The 22,728-nt window shown below is 39.1% G+C and overlaps 1 protein-coding gene across 1 annotated transcript; it reads right to left on the bottom strand.

Moving 5' to 3' along the window:
• Window positions 1-528: 528 nt before the first annotated feature.
• On the bottom strand, window positions 529-21,874 carry FOXN1 (forkhead box N1). Its single transcript, XM_030472885.1, has 8 exons — window positions 21,755-21,874; window positions 19,456-19,959; window positions 17,173-17,283; window positions 11,791-11,918; window positions 10,896-10,992; window positions 5,057-5,264; window positions 3,982-4,509; window positions 529-2,146 (listed from the first exon to the last, which is right to left on the bottom strand). Exons 1-8 carry the CDS (start codon window positions 21,872-21,874, stop codon window positions 1,878-1,880), a joined length of 1,965 nt encoding a protein of 654 aa, XP_030328745.1. The 3' UTR covers window positions 529-1,877.
• Between the last annotated feature and the right edge of the window lie 854 nt (window positions 21,875-22,728).

Raw genomic sequence — 22,728 nt, forward strand, 5'->3', positions numbered from 1 at the left:
TATTCGATCATTTTTCCAAAAAAGGTATTTAGCATAATATTATTGCTCTTAAAATTTTGTGCTTGGTAATTATTTATCTGTAACATGGTAACTCTTAAATTATTCTATGTTGTTTAGCAGCTTTAAACTTAAGGCTTATCATTTAATAAGCACATTTCTAGTGATGTGGCATGTTTAATTATTTCGTTATTCCTTATCTAAATGTTAGGATGGTCAAGAATTGTTTCTTCAGCTTTGGTATGTTTGCAGAACTCTGTTCCTGCTGGGTTTTTTTGCTTAAGCCACAACAAGCAGCTTGGCAAGCTGGATGCATGTCACACTGCATGTTCTGTTTGCAAGAAATGCAGAGGAGGAGGGGCTCAAGTGAAGTGAGGATTTTGTGGTAGCTGCATCAGGGATTACGAAGTTGCATCACGTGTTCTTCCTAAATCTTCTCTATCCATCTGCCCCTAATCTGATTTTGGTGTACGTCTGGGCTAGTAGGCATGGTTGAGGCTGTTGATTTGAACCTGGGTTTGGCTTCAGCCTTAACTGGCAGTACCATGCTGTGAGAAGGTGGCTCTTAAACCCGCATGCATTTATTTTAACAATACTTTTCCCACTGTTCTACCTGCTCTGTGCTTTTCTTTGCACTTCCTTGCTGCTTTTTCATAGTGTAAGTGACCCAATCTAATTCAAATTTTCACCTCCTTAGTTTCTTCCGTGTTTCTGTAATATGTGAACAGAGATGTCGTTCAAGACACTTTGATTTTGTTGTTGTTGTTTTTAGGCTCTTTTCCTTAGTGCTGTTAACGGTTCCTGCTCCAGATTGCTTTCAGTTTAGATTGCTTCACTTGAAATAAACCACTGCTCTGTCATGTCACAAGCAGCACCTCTATGGTAAATCAGAGTGAAGTGTGTTTCTGAGAAACTGGCTAGTGATTGAAAAATTCAAGGCTACTGAAACACCTTGGTTTAGCTCATGTTAGGAACCAGACATTATTCTAATGCAAGGGTTAGTTCAGCATTGTAATAAACCCTGTTGGATGCATCAGATGTCAGCTGGTTGTTAAAACAGGTGCTCTCTGGATTTGGCTAACCACAACTACTGTAGTTCTCTTTATTAGCATTTTTAAAAATCTTGATTTAATGGTTGAATAACTCATCTGACTGTTCAGTTATGTGCATAAAAATAAAGGAATGAATGTGAATAATTTTCAGCCAAGTAAAAATTCTACTAAATGGTTTTGTTCGTTTTTATTAAAAAAGCAAAGTTTTAAATTTCTTTTTTAAACATAGTAAAACTTAGGTTTTTTTTTGCTAAACTCTATCTGTTGCTTTGGTTTAGTCTGGCAGCAGCTAGTCCTCTATCTTCTAATACTTGCAGAGTTTTCAGTTTATGTTCTTGTTTACCAAACCCCAGAACTTCTTTCCAGGGGACTATAAATGTTTTAATATGCAGATTTTTAAGTTGTCTGTGGATGATGTTGTTGCCATCACTGGCTCCAAGAAATAAGTTACATTAGTGTGTGCTTTGGCTTCTGGGTTCATTTGCAAGCAGCTTTCATTTCAAAAAAGAAAAGAAAAAAGTCAATGATTTGTTTTCCTCTTATAGTCATTTGTTTGTGGAAGATAGAGAAGTTGAGTGGCTTGATAAAATGGTGTTGACCAGTTCAGCCGTTAACAATACTATCTTTAAATAGTCTTTTAAATTTTCTTAGTATCTGTCTGTAGAAAATTGTCATAGTAAAGCTACATATCCTGCGGGTGAGTTCTGGAAAAAGATTATTCTTATTCCAGTGAACACAGTTTCAGCTGACATAAATCAGGTGGGTAAGTGTGTGTGATGGTTAGGACTGTATTCACACCAAGTAATAATAATTAGGTTGGTGCGTGGTTCACATTAGTGCTATAGGTTTGGATCCAGAATTACTTAGGTAGGCAGGAGACACTGTATCCAATTCCATAAAGGCAGAATAAAGAGTAGTGAGCTGTAGGTCGGGTACATTGCTGTGCGGGGTTCCATTCTGGATGTTGATGCTATTGCTGCTGGTGTTCTCCATCTGGCAGTGAGAAGGGAAACACTGGGAAGACATTGGAGATGATGAAATGAGAACTAGGGGATCCACAGCTAAGCTGTCGTCTTTCAGCTCCTCCCAAAGATTTCCTATAACAAAACAAAAGGGATTGAGTCAACTTTCTCATATATGCTTTTTGAACATTGTTTTACAGAAGTCACTAATTATACAGTTAGTATGCTGTATGTATAGGTGTTCTTAATCACCTGTGATTGAGAAAGGAAAAGGATTGCTTAGATTATTTACTAGTTATTATTTGTCTGTCACCATAAGGAATTTAAATCTGGGAGAAAGCAGCATTAGTTTAAGAAAATTATTTCACTTGATAATTAAGATTCTGTTGCAAATGTGTACTCATGAAGCATAACTTCTATGCGAAAGAAACCCGAAGTCACTAATTTTGAAAAAGGAAATTGCCTCTGTTATCTTTATAAGTTATGGAAGACCTAATGGCACTTCATGGGACAAACCTGCAAATAATACTACTTTATGGCTGGCCTTCTCATGCAAACTAAATCACTGGGTATCTGATTGACCTGACAAATCAAAAGATCTGACATGGTATTTTTTTTATAATGTATACCAGAACGTTTCTCATCTTTCTGTGCCTATCACAGCAAAAGCCTGAAATAAGTTAGTGCAGGAGGGCTGTATTTTTCATAGTCATCATTGAAGATTTTGTTGTGGGGGCTGCTCCAAAGCTATACCCACTGTCTGCAGACTATCAAATGGGGTCATATTTAGCCATTTGCTAGAATAATTTTGGTTTTTAAAAAGAATTATTTTTAATGTGTGTACGCATAATGATTTTGCTCCAGCTGTGCAGGCCTTGCCTGAAGTTCTAATTTGAGATTTGATAATTTTGATGGAATTGTACCAGATTGGTGAAGCATACAGAATATTCACAGTATAAATGAGCATGTTCCAGAATAACTGAGTGAAGTGGGAAGAGATTCAGGGAAATGTGCAGAATGGCTGAAAGAGGAAGAACCTGAGGATTCAAAAAACTCTGATGTTAATCTTAGTAAGTGATCTGGGCATGGCAGGATTGTGGAATAGTTGTGACAGCACAATGGTACTTGCTGAGTCATGTAGATTATGAAGATATGTTTCTTTTGCTCTGTCTTTTAGGTTGCTTTGGTACCGAGTTTTGCCTGTTCAGGAGGGCAGTTCTTGCATGTTATGTGGTACAGCAAGAGCTTTATCATTTGGAACCCACAGGTTTTATTTACATATAAGCACATATATAAATATATCTATATGTATACACATATACACACATTGTGGGTTGATTTTTTTCCTTATTTTTGATGGAAAGCTATGTTCTTAGTGTTCAAAATCCTGCCCATTCAAGATGATTCAATTATTTCACATTAAAAAACCCTTTACTTGTCAGCATCAGGTGACTAAGTACTTAAGAACACACCTTGGAAAATATAATTGTCCAGGGCATAGATCATGCCCTGAATGAAGGAGTAAACAGCCTTGTGAAGGAGTAAACAGCATTCCTGTGAGCAGAGATGTGGAAGGAGTTTGAATATTGATAAAGAAAAATGTTAACGTGTTAATTCAATCAAAGTGACTTCTCTCTGTGCCTCTCATGAGAATTCTCTTGATGTGCCATAATAATTGTGCTTGAGTAGTTTTAAGTGAGAAATATTAATTTAAAAAATACATTCTAAGTACTCTGTTGTAATATTTAATGTCAGCAGTTGTAATCAAGAGTAAGCACTTGGGTTTTTTAAAACTCTGGATGTAAATCTGTTGTGCAAAATCATGTAACCTGGTAAGCAAGTCTTTGTAGCAGTGCAAGGACAAGTAGTTAAGAAGGAAGGACATACATGCATCTGTTGCAGGTTGTGATGTGATGTGATGTAATGTAATAAGCCTGACTCTACAAAATAAAAATGCCTGAGATGCCTACCTTGGAGATCAAAATCAGTCAGGGATGGATTAAGAGCATCTATATCATTGCTGAGATCTCCTTCCTGCATGAGCGTGTCCTGCATTGTCCTGGCTGTAGAGTGCTCTGTCAGCATCTTCCCTCCACAGCTGGGGGGGGTCTGAGCCGGCAGCGGCGAGTCCTGGGTGATGCTGGGCTGAGTTCTGAGTTCACTTTGAGCCTCCGCAGAAGGAAAAAGGGTCTGAGGGTCGGGTGACTGTTGCATTAATGTACTTGAGATTTGAGGAAAACCCTGTGGTGATGTATAGCACGCAGTTTGCTGCCCCCCGAGCAAATTCGGCAATGGGTTCTTGACATGTAGAGCTCCTGATGCGTGGATACTATGTAATGGCTGTGGTATACCGGAGGAAAGCGAGGGCTCGCATAAGGAATGGGATTGGACTGCCATCTGCCTGGAAAGGGATGCAGTTGCAACGCCAGTCGGACTGCAGGACATCATTGAAGATCTCAGCTTTTCACTTTTGTCGCCTATCAGTGTGTCAAGTTCTTCTACAAAACAAGAAAAGAGTCCGTGATTGACTTACTCTGAACAGAGCCTCAGTCTTCACAGCTTGCAGCTGGAATTCTAGTGTTCCTCAGGAAATGGGAGAGTGGAATGGCAAACAAGAGTGCTAACCCATCTATGGTAACTCCAAAGGCCTGAAATGCTTTTCTAAATTAGCATTGCCAAGTTGAGTATATAGTAAATTGCATCTTTGTGTTTAAAGGCTGGACGCTATCAGTTAATTTCAAATTTTATTATCTACTACTTATTTCAGTGTTGGTTTTACTTTAAAGTTTAATGAGATGTCAAGAGAAAAATGTTCCCTTGGTGAAGCTTCTTTGTGCCTATTTGGATGCACTCCTGCAAAACCAGGTCTTATTTAATTCTGCTTTTAATTTTTATTCCTTGCTTTGCCAATCACTTTATAATCAGGAAAATTCTTAAATGCTTTCCTAAATCCTGTATAAATTCTCTTATAGAGCCTGATGTCTATTGCAAAGAAAAGTTCTGGGTTCCACTGTTTGGGAACAAATACACTAACACATTACTGACCTGGCTTTGCCATACTCTTCCTTACAGCAACTGGGTCTTTCCTCTTCCATTTCTGAAGCTCCTCCTGCATCTTATCGATTTTGGCTGGATTCAGAGCCCACAAACAGCCTTTCCGAGAAGAATTGCCTGACTTGTTTTCAACCTTCTCAAAGCATTTGTTCAAAGATAAGTTGTGGCGTACAGAATTCTTCCAGCCGTCTGGAGCTGTCTGGAGAAACAAATCCAGTCTAAGAATGGAACTTCAAGGAAAAAATACAAATATATTTCTCTGTTTTGACTGGTTAGATTATGCTTTCTAAAATATGAAACTGGTACCTTAGAAGGAAGCCACAAAAATGTTACAGTCATGTTGTGTGGGAAGAGAGGAATCAGATAACATAGTTACCGATCTTCTAAGCAAAAGCTTGGCCTTGTCAGAGGGGCTGCTGAGTGTTTGAGAGTGAATTTGCAAATTACAAGAATTAAATGTATTAAAAGAATTTTTTTGCAGAACTGTGAACTAACAGGAAATCTCTTAATCCTTTTTGGAACACCTAGAAATATTTCAAACACTTAGTTGAAGGGCTACGTGCCATTTGGATTCAAATGAAGTGTCCAGGCAGACTTGAGAAGTGTTTTGGCATGCTGCTGGAGGTGTAGCCAATTACATAACCAAATGGTTTAATCACAAGCCCTGCAGATGAGATACAGGTTCCTACATCTGATCACTGCATCTTTTTGCTTTGCATTTATTTTTAACTCGGCAGTGGAAGCTGGAAGGTTCTTTAGACTGAAAAATGCCTGTGAGCTTCATTAAAATGATTCTTCTGGTTTTATTTAGGATGTTTCTGATTGATGAGGGAAACAAAATTCCCTCCTTTTTCTGAGGAAAAGGTTTGCATTCAACTGCAAGAATGGAAAGAAAAGAAAACCTAGTGCAAACCCTCAGTTTATAGAAAGTAATCTTTACAATATTTCTGTTTTCTCTGATTGCTTGTAGAAGAACATTGAAAATTAATATTGCTGTGAGGGATGAAGAGGGAAATAGCCAGCAAAACAGTCATGCTCAGATTCTGATGGGAAATGCTTGTTTGCTTGCTTGTCTGAAATGCTGATCTTGAAGCACTGTATGTTTTCATTGCATTTTGTTTTTTCTGGTGTGTGTTTATTTGATCTCACTCATTTCTGTTTCCTTAGTCATCCAGCCAGAAAATGCTGCCCATCACATTAAGGCTTTGTAAATTAGTACACACATTCATATCAGAAGATTCCTACAGTGAATTCCTGATGTGTCACTTCCTTGCTTTTCGTTTGGTAGGTTCTGTATGATGCTGTTCATTGCAGATCTGAGTAGAACTGTCTTAGCTCATTGCCACTGCAGTGTACTGCAGTGTATCCAAGTGACTTGCTGTGCAATGGTAGGAATCAACCTGAGAAACCCAACTTCCTTGTAGTAGATGCAACTGCTCGTCCAGCTACACCTCCCCTGTCATTGTAGGACCAATTAAAACCCCAAAATTGTAGCTTTATCTGTGTCAGTTAAACGATTCTTTCCAAAGGGTCTGCATTTGCAGAGATGAGAAATCTCAAGAGAGAGACTTTAGAGCTCATCAGATTACATGGAGTGTAAAGTATGTGAGGCCTTTTTGTTTTGTTTTGTTTTAATCAGTTTTGGGTGCTTTTTCTTGTTTCCAGAAAATCCTCAGCTGTTTCTCATAAGAGTTAAATCAAACAGCTCTCTGAAAGGTGGGTGACATTGTTTGTGTGCCACTATTGATTCATATTCATGGATATAAAATATTGGTCGCTGCAGTTGTTTATATCAACCACAGAGAATTCCTGACCAGAGAGCACAAGAAATAAAAATGGTTTTCCGTAGTCTTTTTAAAGTGGTTAAAAACAAAAATTTCCCTTCTATGCATGTTAAATTTCCTTTCCGTTCTCAGGCCTTATTTATAGGGATCATTCACTCGTAGAAAGCAGCTTTTGGATAGTTTCTCTAAATGTTGCCTGGAATAACAGATCTCCTCTAAGACCATCTTTTATGAACAGACTTGTGTCCATTCTTGCCTTCACATGCTACACCCTGCGTTTTTGAACATAATCGGACACAAATACTTCTTTTTATCAGGAATGCAAAATCTAGTGGGTTAAGGTGTTAAAAGCCTTACTGAAGAATTTGAGGGTCAGATTTAATACTTACTTTGTTCATTTAAAAAGTTAATCAGTTGTGGAACTTAAACACATGTTATTTACTAAGAAAGAAGCTATTTTCCCTTCATAGCAGCACAATTTCTACCCTTTTGGCCCACCTGATGTCAGCATTTCACTATTCTGTCAGCCAGTCCCATAGGTGAGACACTGTGCTTTTCTGTTTAAACAGAAAAAGGGCAAAACATCCCTTTTGAAACTCTGCCATAGGGTAATACTAAAGCAGATGAATCAATTTTTCTCCCTTGCAGATCATATTCAAGCTGCTTTCTGGCAGTTCCAAAAGTAAATAGAAGTGTTGCTCCTAGGTAAAATGTGTGCTTAGCTACTGAAGAAGCTGACCTGGAAGAATATTCATGATTGTGCCCTGCACAGGAGGCTGTATCTAGACAGGATAATTAGTGTTTCTGCTAAGCACCAGGGAAGATGGGAGTGGCGTGTGTTTCTCAGAGCTTTTCAGAATGTGTGGGGGTGTAAACTATGAGATAGTTTTAGAAACGTAAGAGCAAAAAGTACACGGATTTCTGCTGGAGTCTGCTGCCAAGAGCTGAGCAGGTTCTTGCATTAAATTTGGGATTGCTGAGCAGTAAAAACCAGTCATTTACCCAGGTAGGCCCTGAAGGAACACTCCGGCAGGATGTTCATGTTACGACTCTGTTACCAGTTTAAGTTAATATTTGTTAAAGAACTGAGCTCTGGCTCCTGCAGTTGCCCTTGTACAGTTGGAATTTCCTGGCTACGGCTTGGTTTTGTCATTGCCGCACTCAGTGGAGCATGGATGAAGCTGTGTAGAGTTGGACACTACAAAAGAATACTTGCTGCTCTAAGTTCATCAGACCACAGACCTTCCTAACCTCTTGGACCACTGGCAATAACTCCAATTAATAAGATTAAAGCTTTTTGTTAGACTCACTAATCACTACAAAGACAAAAAGGATGACAAGCAAAAAAATATTACTGCACAGACCCATTGATCCTGACCGCCTCTTGAAGTTTAAAGAGTTCAGTGATCTTGCAAAACCCTTTCTCTTTAAATCTAGGTCTCAAGAGAAGGGAGAGGTACATCAAAGAGTAATTCAACTTTAGCTGCGTAGATGTTTTTTTTAGGACGTAGGAGTTGGATTGCTCTGTTTCAACTAGAAATGAGATTGTTGCATCATAGAAACTAAATTTGCTGTGGCAGCGAATACAAGTTAATTTGACTAGGCTTGTATCATCTAATGTCTCGCAGCAAGATTCTGTGTACGCTTGTACTCTGTTTCTCTCCAACTTTAATTGCTTCCCCTCTCCCTGTTGTATCCTGCTGTTTAGAGAGTTCTGGTAGCAACAACAAAATATAAAAACTTGGTTTTTATAATCTTTTATCTTGCTGCAGACTGTATTTGTAAGTAAAATACTACAGAAAGCTGCCACAAAATAGTGACAGTCACAAAAAACGTTCCAGTAGTACCCCCTGCATCGTTCTTTTCCTATGATGCGTATGGCAGCAGTAACCTCATTCTCAGCAATTTTTAAATGAGTTAAGAAAAAGACCAAGTTTTGATACGAAGGGAAAAGTTTAGATTAGTTATAAAACAGTTATTGAAAGCTGTGATAGAAATAAACCTTCTGTCCAGCTGAGCATGTGTATCCACACATCTGTCTGTACACACACAGGCAGATGTGAACACACCTATTATACACATCTGCACACAAAATATCACAGTATCTACAATACACAATATTTACACACAACATAGAGATGAGGAGAGGCTGTGTGTCTCTCTAATGTTTCTGCTGTGTCAGAATGACTTCAGGACCAGGAAGGTGACACCTGCAAAGCTTCAGTCTCGTGTTGGAGGAATTCTGTGCATGTTGGCAGCAGCAGTGTTTGTTTGCAACCTGCTGCTTAATTTTATAACTGATTGTGTTGTAAGACGAAGGAGAATTAACTTCACTTTGGTCTGATGAATAAATATGGACATGCCTGTAAAACTTATTTTTTTAATATTCCCACCTCTCTGCTTGAAACTTATGTTATTTTTCCAGAAAACACTGATCAGATGGGATGCATTCCATGATTTGTGTGTTATACTGGTGAGTGGAGCTCCACAAAATACCATTTTCAAGGTGTTGGGGCCCAGGACCTTTTCCACAATCCTCAAACTATTTTCTGTTGGATTATGAATATTTTTTTTCAGCTAGAGGTAAATGCATGGGAAATAGAGTTAATATCCTGGTAGGGACAAAATATACATCTTGAAATGTCTTCTTGTGAAAATGACAAAAAATTCACAACTACTTTGTTCTTGTCACGTGCCATTCTGCCCTTTTTCCTTTCCCTGTTCAGATTACTGTCATTGCTTAATTTTGTGTGTGTTTAGCCTAAAAATCTGTTGTGTCCCTGTGACTTGGAGTGTTTCAGATTTGTTTCAGTGAATTATGAGCAGTCACGCTGGGATGGAACCGTGCTTGAATTGTGAGGGTACATTTCTATCTTTTTTTATCTCCATTCTCTTGCTTGTAGCAAACAATAGAGCAGCTGGTGATTCCTTCAGGAGGAAACCTGGGAATACAGAAGTGTAATGGATCTTAACAGTTCTTCCTTCACGATAGCTAATGGGTATTCTTTTTCTCTAGTTACTGACATGTTCAGTTTTTCTTTTTTCTGGGCATTATTTATCCTCAGTGTCCAAAACCATTGCAAACTTGGATCTGAACATTGATTTCTAGTCATTCTTAGTGTTCTGAATACAAATGTTTCAATTGCCTTTCAGTAGCTGCTGTAAATTTGGTTGAATTGCTGCATGTTTATTTGCAATAGGAAACTTAACAGACTCTTGTTGCTTTATTTTTCATTTCTGGGCCTTGCTAACAGTTGCAGGTCACCTGGTCTGGACTTCTAGTGAGATGTTTTTGAAGGCTCAGCAATAATAAAGCTCTGTGTTGAGCGCAGTTGATGATTCCATTACAGCCCTTCTTAAAACCTTCACTGTAATCCTTCTGCTCTTGGATCATGGCGCTGACTAATCTCTTTCCACTTGCAGTCTAAGTGCAAGAAACCATTCTCTTATAGCATGGATTTATATTTCAATAGTAACTGCTGCAAACCATACACCCTCACCTTCACCAACATTACTGTGTAATTATGAGCTTAATACCATTTATCACATATTATACTTCTCTTTGTACAGTGTATGCAAGTGATGAAGTTGCCCAAGACTGATATCCCAGCCCCAGAACAGAGCAAGATAACCTTGAACCTCTGCTTCCACATGAGTCTGGAGGTGCTACTGATGGCAGAAGAAGCCACAAGACCAGTTCTGCCTGTATTTGAGATCAGAGAGGAAGGAATGGATATGTTTTTAAAAATATTTATCCTTTTGGTGAGTTGTTAGTGAGGAACAGCCACTGTTACCTGCAAACTCAAAGTTGGAACAGTTTTTAATATCTTTCTGTGTTGAATATTGCCACGTATCATGTTCACGTTTCTGCCTAGGCCTAAAAAGCTGGGTAGTTTGTGATCATGAAGGTATATAGTGTGTATTTGATTTGATATTAATCTGCCTAAGAAATGATCCCTTTTCAGAGCTTGACTCCCCTTCCTTATTCCCTCTGCTGCCAGGTAAGCTGAGAGAGAGAGATTTCCCCCCATCCCCGTGGCACTCACCTTAAAGTAAGGGAAGTGTTCCGTCATGAAATTGTAAATCTCACTGACTGGCAAACTCCCTGTCTTGCTGTTTTTGAGTGCCATGAAGATCAGGATGCTTTAGAGAGAGAAAGAAAACATCTTAGCCTGTTCTGCTTGATTTCTTGGAAGCAGAAAAAAAGACTTGTTCAGTGTGTGTAATTACTCTGGTTTGCACAGTCTGAGCATGAACACTGATGATGCTCAAAGTTTCCACCCAGTTGTTTACAAGCAATCTCCTTACACTGCTTAACTTCTGGAGGTAATTCTCAAAGTACATATAGAAGGTCCAGCCAGGGCTTAAAATAAAGTAATACAAAGTGGAATCAAGTCCACAGCCTTCAAATCCTGCTAATGTGCATTTATTTAAGGTTGTGTTGGAATGATAAAGGCCAGAAAAAAGAGTGTCAAACTGACAGTGACAGAAGGTACAATTAAAATGTAATTGTCTGATCTACTGTGTTAGGCTGCTCTTTGGGGGCTAAGCCTGTGTGGTGACTGGCATATCTGATATGGTTTTTAGGCATTTCCTTGCCCTAGTAAGTGGATTAAAAACATCAGATTTAATACAGGTCCTGGAGAAGACAACGAAGGGTGATTAGTCTTGTGCTGATGAATTTTGCAGCACCTAAGATTTTGTGTTGGAGGAACATCTGGCTGTTGTGGGGTGATCAAAACTGTTCCCAAGCTTTACAACATTGCTTTCCCTCTGCCTTGGCCCCAGAGTCTGGAACATGTGATTCATACCAACATGGCAGAGCACACTGGGAACAAGACAAATAAGAATAAGCATGTTATTGCAAATGATGCTGGAAATAGGCCATGGGTAAACAGTGTATTTCCTGTAACATTAGGACTTGAGAAAGTATTTTATTACCTGTAGGAGTAGATGGGTTTGGGAAACAAAGGCTGCTGGGATTCTTGACTGCTTTGAGGAGCAATTCGTTGGTAAGGGTAATGTGAAGAAGTAATGTAAGTCACAGGATAGCTGCCTCCTGAGGGATACTGGTGGTAGAATAAAAGAGATGTTACTTAACCTATCAACAAGCTTTCAAAAATACTTATTTCTTAATAGTAGTATTAAACTATTTAGTTCTGAGGATGTTGTCTTCTGGCTATGTTTCATACCTGTTATGCCAACCCAGATGTGAAGTCTTTCTAGCATGGTGTTGGAAGACGTTAATATTACTAGTTCATGCCCAAGAAGTAGAAGAAACGGGGCATGGACGAGGAGGAGCTCACTGATACGTTGGCTGTTACCACATGCTGTTTAGTGTGTTCCAAATTGAAGTATGTAAAAAAAAGTACTTTCTTATTGCCTGCTGCGCTACTGAGTTCTTCTGAAAAATGGGAATAACTGTGCCCCAGTAATTGTCTCCAGATAATTCATCCCAAAGCATCTGTCCAATTTGCTGTTATCAGGCAAGGCAGTAAAATCCCCAAACAACAACCACCAAAGCTGTAGTGGATGGCACCACGATATACACAAAGTGAGTGTACTATTATAGGATAAGTTAGTGGTGTCATTCCAGGGGCCAGTCAAGTGGCATATGAGACATTTCTTGTAGGTGGTTTTCATATTGCCCTCCTTGTACTGAAGCTGTGAGGCTGCTCTCATAGTCAGTGGCAAGAAACAGGCTTCTCCAAGGGCCTGGGAGTTTAAGTGCTGTTACCACCACCTCAAGCAGCTGCTTTTTTCCCCCCATTTTCTTTATCAGAAAGCTAAAAAAGGTAGCCAGGATAACTGAAATCAGATAGCATTTGTGCTACCCTCACCCGACCCCTTGGGACAAGCAGCAGAATGCTCCCCAAGACTGAAGTGCTAAGCTGTCTCCTCAGCAGATCTTGAAGCCTGTCCAGCTCTCAAGACACATGAAAGAAATCACTGGCCTGTCATGCAATCACGGGGATAGAGATATATCCATGCAAAAAAATAGGTGAAAGAGGGGAGATAACAAACACAAGATAACCTTGATTGCATCAGAGTTTCTGTAGGTTTGCTCTCAATTTTTTAACACAGCAGTTGGTCACCTTTTTCTTTTCCAAATTACAGTTTAAACCTGCTGGTGAGCAACTTTCAAGAACAAAGAAGGTGAGATACCTTCTCTGCTCTGCTAAGGTGAGATACCATCAGTTGGCTATCTGAGAGCCAAAGGCTCCCACTGAACTCAGAGCTCAGTGTGAGAGGAATTTCTGCCTCTTACAGATGAATCTTCGCAGATGCCAGGGTTAGGGCATGGCCAAAATTAGGAGTCATGTCATATGCTATTAAAAAACTACCTGCATGCCTTCCCTAATACTCAAAGGTTGCTGAGCCCTGTTCCAATGTTTTACTGCTTAGCTCTAAAAGTCCTGTGTCATGAGGTTTTTATATCTGCTTTGAAAGATTATAATGTAGCTTTTGGGACTGGTTGGGAAAATCTCCTTGGTAATTTATACATCTCCTTAGTTTCTTACTGTCATTCCTATTTTCAGACCAATAGCTTCTGTTGCTCTTGGTCTTTGTCCCCTTAAAATGCCTGTGAGGGGTTATCATGTGCTTGCAAAATGTTCCTAGTTTATGTATTTATTCTGGATTCTGAATAATTTATTTCAGTTTCTAAGTAATTTTACTGTTGTTGCATGAGTTTTTTTGTCTGTTTGCTTTTATCTTTCTAATATTGAACTGCCTGAAATGGAATGTGGAAAAACGTACTGAATACACTAATTTGTTTGTTATGGTAAGCAGGGTGAAAGAAATGAGATGTACATAATTCATCATGTCCTGCTTTGTTAAACTAAATCCTGGTCAAAACTGCAGTCTCCACATTAGCCTTGAACTATTTTCCACGTGCAGTTCTGTGCTGCCTGTTTCGTTGCATGGTGGGTGGGTTTTGCGCCAGAGTAGAAAACTGGGTAATTCATACAATCATTTTGATTTTATTAGTCTTGGTGGCTATGATGATGGGGCTGGTTGTGATGTCATCAGCAAGGGCAAGAACTGGGTGTTTTAAGGATTATTTCTGTTTTATTGGTTTCATTACTCCTTTTTGAGGGAACAGAGGCTGGGGAATGGTCTGGTATGACAGGCTTGAGCTGGTTTTACAGTCGCACAACTGGCATGAAAGGTGTCCGTGTTTTATGGTGGGTGGGTAAATGACTTCAGTAAGTGTCTGCTACTTCTTTCAGGTCAACAAGACATGATTTTTCTTATGAATCACCATCTGTGTTGTGTCCAGCAAAGGGGAAGGTGAGGCCATTTTATCATTTGGACAAAATTAACCAAAGAGTTGATGTCTCTCATCCCTCTTATGAAAAGTGAGGCATAGTTTGAACATCCTTCACTTCAGGCTAAAGGGCCCGTTCTCTGGAGTGTAACTTCCTAGTGATTTTAATTGCACTGCTCCATTCAAATTTGAAATGTAAAGTATTAATAATAGAGCTGCTTCATGCAAAAGATATTATTCCACTTCTCCTCTGTCTTGTATCACATGTTCTTTCATTTTCCAGTATCTGATTATGGCACACAGACAGCAATTCTACCTGTTATGATGCTGGCTGCTTATGCCTATTGTTTCTTTCCTCTGAGTAGTAAAACATGTTGCCATACTTTTACTATAATAACATTAAGAAGCACAAATATTGAAAAGTCTAACAGAAACCTGTTGCATGTAAGAGATCTGTCACAGTGCCAGCCTGCAGGTGGATGGAAGCCTTTCCTCTTAGTGCTTGTTGTATCTTGCCTAGCAGCTCCCAGAAGGTGTATTTCAGCTTTAATTTTGTAGGGTTTTTTGAATGTGGTTAATGCCAATGTGTAGTAGTAGTTCTGGTGTGAACTCAGCAGTGACAGAGGAGGGGTGTCTGCCACAGGAGGAGTAAAGAAATCAGAAATACTCAATGAGTTAACAGCTGACTGGAGTTTCTGTTAAAGCAACCTGACATTTATACTGTGTGTGAGATCTGTGGTGCTGTGGCACATCCACAATGTCTGTACTGCAGTCCCTATGGGGACCTGGTTTATATTTGCAGCAGGTTAATCCTTCATCTGGGATCCTTATAAAATAACAGTAAGGAAATAATCCCATTTGTAAGTTAGAATGATAGTGTCATATCACCTTTCTTGTTATTCTATTTTATTACCTTTTATCATTTCTAGTGAGTTTTAGGCTAATAAGGAAATTAATTATGATGGTGTTGATAAAACTTAAAAGATAGTTACCTTTTTACCACATTATAGGGAAGAGGTTCAGTAAATTCTGGCTAGTGGAATGCCAGAGTGGTAGGTGAAGGAAAAAGCCAGGAGTGAGATGATTCTGTAGCCATACTTTCTGACTCAGTGCAAGAGAACTGCTGCTCTCTGTTATCTGTGCTTTCTCACATCTGTTTAGCAGCTGTACACTCAAGGAACCTGAGTTGAGAAGTTGGTACTTGAGGGTGCTCATTGAGCCTTGTCACATCAGCCTGTGGATCAGTTTAACTGTCCCAGACACTAGAAGTTCAGAAAGGCCAGAAAAGCTCTCCAAGTGGTTGATAGAATCAGTCCCTATTTTATTCCATTCTGTATCTGAGGGGTTATCTACTGTAACAATGAAACATCTTCGTTTAAGTTTCAGTAGACAGGTGGGGGATTTATAAGAGATACACACTTAAATATGAAAATCCACTACTAAGAATGGAATTCTTTCATTCTTCCTTAGTCATGTTTTACCAAACTAACAACTAAAATTCCTAACCAGTCATCTGTGACAGCTGATTTAATTTTATCAGTTATGATAAAGTTCCAACATACATCTATTCTTGTTCTTTAAGGACATTCAGCATCTGTTTTGAGATGTTACTTAAGTTTCCTCTATAAGAAAATCATGCCAAAAATAACCTTTCTTTTTCCTCACGAGAGACTAAATCCTGATGATGAATGGTATGATTATTATTTCAATGTTTCAGACTAATAGCACCATATGAATTAATCCCAGTGAAATATCACACAGTAACCTGCTCTTTGTTTTCTTTGCACAGTTTGAAATCACTGCTCTGTTAGTCACAGGTTTTATACTTCTTGAGGAAGTTGAATGAGATGGTACAGTTGATTCCACAATATCAGTCATCATCCACTGGGATCAAAAGGAGTCCTAACTCAAGTGTGAGCTTTTATATTCAAGTATTTTGTATGTATGAATTTGCTGTAAGTTTAATTCAGTTCTAAAGGTTGGGAGCTTTGGTGGTTGTGCTGGTTTCGTATATGGATTTCTGCCTCTGTAGCTGAAAAATCCTCATTGCCTTAATTTCACCTTAAATAAGTTTTGGGGTTTGCTTGTTTTAAATAGAGAGTTTGAAGCAATATTTTCAATGCATCAAACATTTATATCTACAGGAAATGATTTAAAGACATTTCAGAGTCATGAAAATGACTTTCTGTAACACATGCCCTCCTTCTATGCCAGGTTTTCAAAGCTCAATAGACCACACTCACTAACCTCTATAAATAGGTCCTAGGATCACATGTAATAAGGGTTAAGGTATATATGTATGATCTTACAAAGATACTGTGTATATAACACTTTGCAAATATGAACTGACCTGTATTCAAATGCCATCTAAACACACTTAAGAAGAACAAGGTGTCAGTTACTCCCGTGCATTTTTAGTATTAATAATATAGTTACATTACAGAAGAACAACCCTAATATTGTGCATTCTCATGCATCATCAGCATTATTGTCAATTATGCTTCAGCTGAATAATCTTTCACTGAGGATGATGTAAGAGACAAAAGATTGCAAAAGAGATGTGTGTGCTGTCAAGCACAAGGAGAATGAGCATTCTCTTGCTGTTAACATCTTGCTTTAAGAGTGGTTTTCTGTATTTATCTGAATTTTCAGTATGCAGTCATGTATATTTAATTTCTTAGTCTGAAGTTAAAGCACAGTTAATTCCCTGGGATCCTGAAATGCCAACAACACTTATGTTGATAATTTATTTGCTTTCAAAGCCAATTTTCTTGAGCATGATGGTGAAAACATAAATAAGCAGAACTGAGATTCCATTTGACAAAGCTGGTTTTCCCTTCCCCCCCCCCCCCATGCATTAATATTTAAAAATGCATTTAGATGTGGTTCTTTTAAGATCTTATTGTCATAAAAAGAATGTATGTATGTAAACATGGCCCCACAAACACAAATTTAGCAGTATTGTTTCATCTGTCTTTTTGTATTACTACCATAACTACTGTATCATTATAGTGCTAGAAAGGCAGGGTATTTGGTCCCTGTATTGTACTGACCTGATGGAAAGGATGTGAGGGGCAATACATCTGCTGCACTTGAGGCTGATAGCAATACAAACCAGGCTGCCCTTCCAGGGGGGATGTCCTGAGCTTCATGTCTGCATCCTGCTAGAAAATATTGAAGGAAAGAGTTATTAGAGAAAACACCTCAACTTAAAATAGAGCAATTCTATTAGTTATCATCTTGATTTGGCTTTCATTATACTTACTACTTTTCTGGACTTGATTCTGTCACAGTGTTAGATAGAATTTGGTTTACATTCTAGCATACAAAAAGAAGCATTTACTGTGTTTATATAATTACTACTTTAAAAAAGGAAATCCCAACCCAAATTGCATGCAAAGAGCGATTCAGAAAATGCTAGTTTCTGTTTATCTTTCCTCCCTACACACACAAACTGCATACTCCAGCTTTCCTTCTGGAGTGTGCACATGTGTCTCTGTCTCTCTCTTTTTCATACTCCTTGATTTTATCTTGCAGACTGTCAGTACCTCAAGCTGACGCTGGAGTTTTGTTATTAGCTTAGAGGGTGAGGTCTGTAATGCACAGGAGAGAGGTGGCAAAGAAGGCTCAAACTAAGGGGGCTACTGAATGTGATCAAGATAGAGGAAACATCATAAGAATGGGATTTATTTCTGCAACTGTGGAAATAAATGTAGAGAAGCTGATCAAGTCTTCATTTCTCCCAGGTCTGCCCAGCTGCCTGTCCTGGATTCCACATGGAACTTGGGTCTGTTAAGGGCTCAGGTTCCTGAATATTAAAAGTTGCTGTGTAGTTGGAATGCAGAGTGCACCATATGGGGTGTGTAGTAATACCATCTGTTTTAGAAGAGCCATTCAAACAAACTGTGTGCTAAGCAGAGAGCTAAGATAGAGCTCCAGCAGTGCAGGGAATGTGTCTTGGGCAATGTCCTTATCCACACACCTGATGACTGACTTCAGGTTCCTTCCTCACTTAACATCAATGGCAGGCATTCTCTCTGAAAGCTGATGTCCTCGACATCTTATTATTTCAAGGGAGGCTGTAAATACCATCTTTTATGGTATAGGTTAGTGTAGGGGGGGTACATGTTAGACTTGGTTTGATATCCTGGCACCAAGCAAATGCCACAGCCAGTGTTAATAAATATCCATGTTATTTTGGTGACCATAAGATGAAGTGTTTCAGAAATGTCAACTTGCCTGCGGCAGGTAAGCTGTTCAAGAGATCTGAAGCTGCTGACTGAACCACTGGAGACATTAACAAGAAGCCAGTCTTTTGCTGAATACTCTCACCTACTTGGTAAAGGGTCCCTGCTGCACTGGCTTTACATTCCCTAAATCTAGCAGCCCAGGGATTTGGGAAGAAAATGGGAATTTTTTTTCTTCAATGGCTTATAGGTTTTGTATTAAACTCATCTGACCTAGATGAGTATTTATTCAGGAAATAAGAGATTTAGATCAATTTCCTTCTTAACCTGAATTGCTTCAATCCCCAGGTATGTACCCTGACAACATCCCTCCATTCCCTGGTAAACCATCTTAATCCAGGTGAAATGTTGGGGGGTTTTTTTAACCCCTCTTTCTCTCGGTAACCCTCAAATTCTTTGTCTCAACAGCAGCAATTTAGAACCAGTGGTTAGGGCCCTCTCCTGGCAGGTGTAGTCATTGTTTTTGTCTGCTCTAGATTATAAAGATACACTTTACACTTTGGATCACAGCAGAGATACCTTGTGGAGATACTGGAGAGTAATTTGCCTTGCTTTTCAGGGATCTCTGTGCTGCCTGAACTAGGCACTCGCCTCTATCCCGCATCTGAATTAGCTCTTTTCACTTTACTTTACATGGCACATCCCATAAACAGATTTTATATCTAATTTTAAGTAGTTCTGATGTCTTAGAGTTTCTCTTCTATTTGCAGCTCAGCCAAGGTGGTGCAAATCTGATACATGTGTGAAAAATACTGTTTTGAGAATTTTTGTCCCGTGAAAATACAAGTTGATGGTAACTACTGCTATAAAACCTGTTGTCAGGAAGAATCTGGATATTCAGGATTCGTGTATTGTGTCTAGTGGAAAATCATTTGTCCTTGAGCACCTTTTTGAGGACCCTTTTTCAGTAGGGAAAGGCCATGAAATAGAGAACCTTGACAAGCAAGTATGGATGTCTGTTCTGAGCTCTAGCCTGCAACTTGGCAAGAGACGAAATGTCCATGTAGTCATATTAAGAGATAAGAAAACAATCCCCAAAGTATATTTTTGCCATTGAAAACAGGAAAAAAATAGAAAAAAATTACTGACCATGACTTGTGAAGTGTGATCTTGACCTGTGGTGCTGTACTGGAGACTGTTACACCACGGTTGTTCCGTGGAGATGTTTGGAATGTGTGTAGGAAATGACTCTGACTCGTCAGGACCTGTAGATCCGGGTAGACCCTCAAACCCATCGATGCTTCTGGCATTTTTGAAGGGTGAAGCTTCTGGTGGGAGGGTTTGATGAGCTTCCTGAAAGACATCTTCACTGATCTGCCTCTTGTAAGGGTGAAAGGGGTTTCTGCTGCTCTTGAGAAACCTGTCATAATTTCCTGCAGTGCTTTCCTCGTAACTGAACCGCCTGAACTTCTCAGTGCTGAAAGATGCTTTAAATTTGTTCTTGCCACAGTGAATTCCTTGGCTTGGAGGATATCTCCCAAGAATCTGATCCTGGGCTGGAGAAGCAGGGCTGGGGCTGTGAGAAGACTCTGAGCTCTTCCTTTCTGTCCTGCCGTCTGACTCGTATGGTTGGCAATTGTAACTGGGATTATCCTGCAATGAATTATTGGCATTTATTTAGGATTAGCATGAGCAAATACTTTATTATTTTCATTATTTTAAAAAAAAAAAGTACATTAAAAATATATTCTTGATGAGAAGTATAAAATTACAGTCCTAGTCACCTTCATGCAGAGAAGCCCTGAAAGATCTACGGGGTTTTCTTGTTACTTGATATCTAAACCTGTTCAAAAGTAAATTAATAAAAGCATTGAGAAGACTGAACTATCTTGGAAAACCAGGATGTCTAAGGTAACTATTGACTGGTTGGCCCGACAATTTCAGGGCAAAGATGATGAATGATCAAGTGTTGAAAGATTAAATGACAGGAATATGATAAGTGCAAGTCTTGTCATATACGAGTTTAGTCAAATAAGCTTGATCTCATTCTCTGATGGTGTTACAAGCTACCAGATATGTTGGTAGTTACATCACTTCCTTTCATTAACATAGCCACACTCATTCTGTGAGACAGGGAGGCTCTAGGCAGACATCTGAACCTTCTTCCTGTCTCATCTCCTCCCTTCCCTTTTGCACTTCAGCAAAAAGAAAATAATAGCTACTGAAGTGCTCTTTAATCTAGAAGAGAAAGGCTTAACAAGAACTAGTGTCTGGATCCTGGAGCTGAACACATCCAGCTTAGAAATTATGCATATTTTCCCTGACATCAAGGATGAGTAACAACTTGGATGCCTGTTGACAAGATGAGCTTAAGACAAGAGCAGGTTATTGCACCCAGCAAAGGGGAAAATATGATGTCCTGTGTTACACAAAAAGTCAGACCAGATAATCAAGTGGTTCCCTTCGTCCTTTCCCCTCCAAATCCAAGTTGTTCTTATAGTACTTTAGGAGAAGAGGTACAGGAATATGTGCCTTCATGGAAGAACCACATTCCAAGAAGTCCCAAAGGGAAGTTAGCCTAAAAGCCAGTGCTTTCTGCAGAGCGAAGCATGGCACAGCTTCTTCATTCTCTTGCACACGGGTCTGTGTGTTGAAGCTGTTAATGTTTTCTCCTGTCACGGAGTCCTGCAGAAAGCAAATCTGACCTTGTGATACTTTTGCCTTCTCACATGAACGTGAACTTGCTCAGTTCGTAACTTCATATTTCTTGCTTCCTCGCTTTCCTCTATAGTCCCATATACATGTGTTTATGATATCTTTTGTTAAATAAGGATTTTAAACCCCCCCCCCATATTTAATTATACTAAGTTGTATAAATGGCAGTGCTGTCATCACTAGATGATCTTAAGGTCCTTTCCAACCCTAACCATTCTATGACAGTGGTTATGTGGCTGTTTGCAGTTGTTGTTTGATGAAAGCCACTGTTCTCAGCTATACTTTTGTTAGGAAAGGTAAGCATGATGAATATACAGGCAACAGGAGGGAGATAATTTTATTCCAAACAAGTCCCAAGGAATTCTGAAGTGCTTGGAGGTATCCTCTACATGCAGGGTGTAAACAGAAAGTTCTGATGTCTGTCTGTTCTGATGTCTGCTTTTCATTTATTTCTTTTAGAAACAGGATGAGAATTACTTGAAATGTAGTATTTTTAGTGGATTAGTAGCTAGATGGATTACCTGCTTTTAAAGTACTAGGATTTTTAAGCAATCAAATAGGAAACTTAGGAGGGAGCTTAAGATCAGCTCAGAAGAATAACTCAGGTTTCTACCCTTGAAGAGTAAAACTTCCAATGCCAGTTAAGAATGCTGAGATTTAGGACAGCAGTTGCTGAGTGTTGTATCTGAACTCATGCCTCTGAAGAAGAAGACAACTGGGCCAGCTTACTTACAGTTTGCTGAACTGGGGATACTGAGTCCCCCTGTGTCTTCATGAGGTCTTGTTGGTCCCTTTCCAGAGTGTCCGAAGAAGAAAACTTTATATTTGCTTGATCTTGGAGTAGTGAAACCATCACCAGAGCCACGCAGACAGAAATCCTGCCGGGACAAAATCAAGTGACAGTACATAGTTTCTAAAACTTAAACTGTAGAGGAAGCCACTGTGTTATTTATGTGCAGGTGATGAGGCGGTGTCAGACATGCAGCTGAACAGTCCCCATCCTGATGAACTCTTAATTCAGTTGAGTTATTTTAGCTATTAATGTTCTGTAGGTGCAGGTACAAAGAGGATGTGATACAGAGTTGATATGGATTTACCACATGATTTTTTTATTAAATAAAAATAAGTCATTACTTTGTTTTGTATAGGTTAATAAGTTAATAAAAATGTATCACTTTGGGGTTATGCAAATTGAGCAATATTGCTTTATTGAGAGCTGGGAATATAAATGCACCCCAGTTGCTTTCAGTGGGTCTATACCAAATGAAGGGGTTTTTGGTGATATTACTCAGACTGATGATTGCTACAGACTGATGGTTTCATTTTGCTTTTTCATTAGTACCAATCCTTTCAGCCTTTTCCTACTGTTTTGCATTATTAAATGTATCTGAGAGATGTAAATAACTCCATTATTCCATACCTATTTTTCTTAGTTCTATCTCCTCTCAAGTTCCCAATCTTTGATCTTTGGCTACATGAGACATATCTGGTGGTGTTCTTCAGATTAAGAGGAACACTTAATCTTCTAGGGTTTTGTTTTCTACCATGTGTTTTCCCAGTCCCTGTTCACTAGAACCATACACCCTCTTAAGTCACACACATAATGCTGCACCAACTGTGTATCTATGTCAAGATGTCTTGTTTTCATAGCTTAGATTTCAGGTGTACAAGTTGGGGGGGGGGGAGCCCCTTTAAGAGTTAATTTGC

This window comes from Strigops habroptila (genome assembly GCF_004027225.2).
Source record: "Strigops habroptila isolate Jane chromosome 13 unlocalized genomic scaffold, bStrHab1.2.pri S16, whole genome shotgun sequence".
NCBI lineage: Eukaryota > Metazoa > Chordata > Aves > Psittaciformes > Psittacidae > Strigops > Strigops habroptila.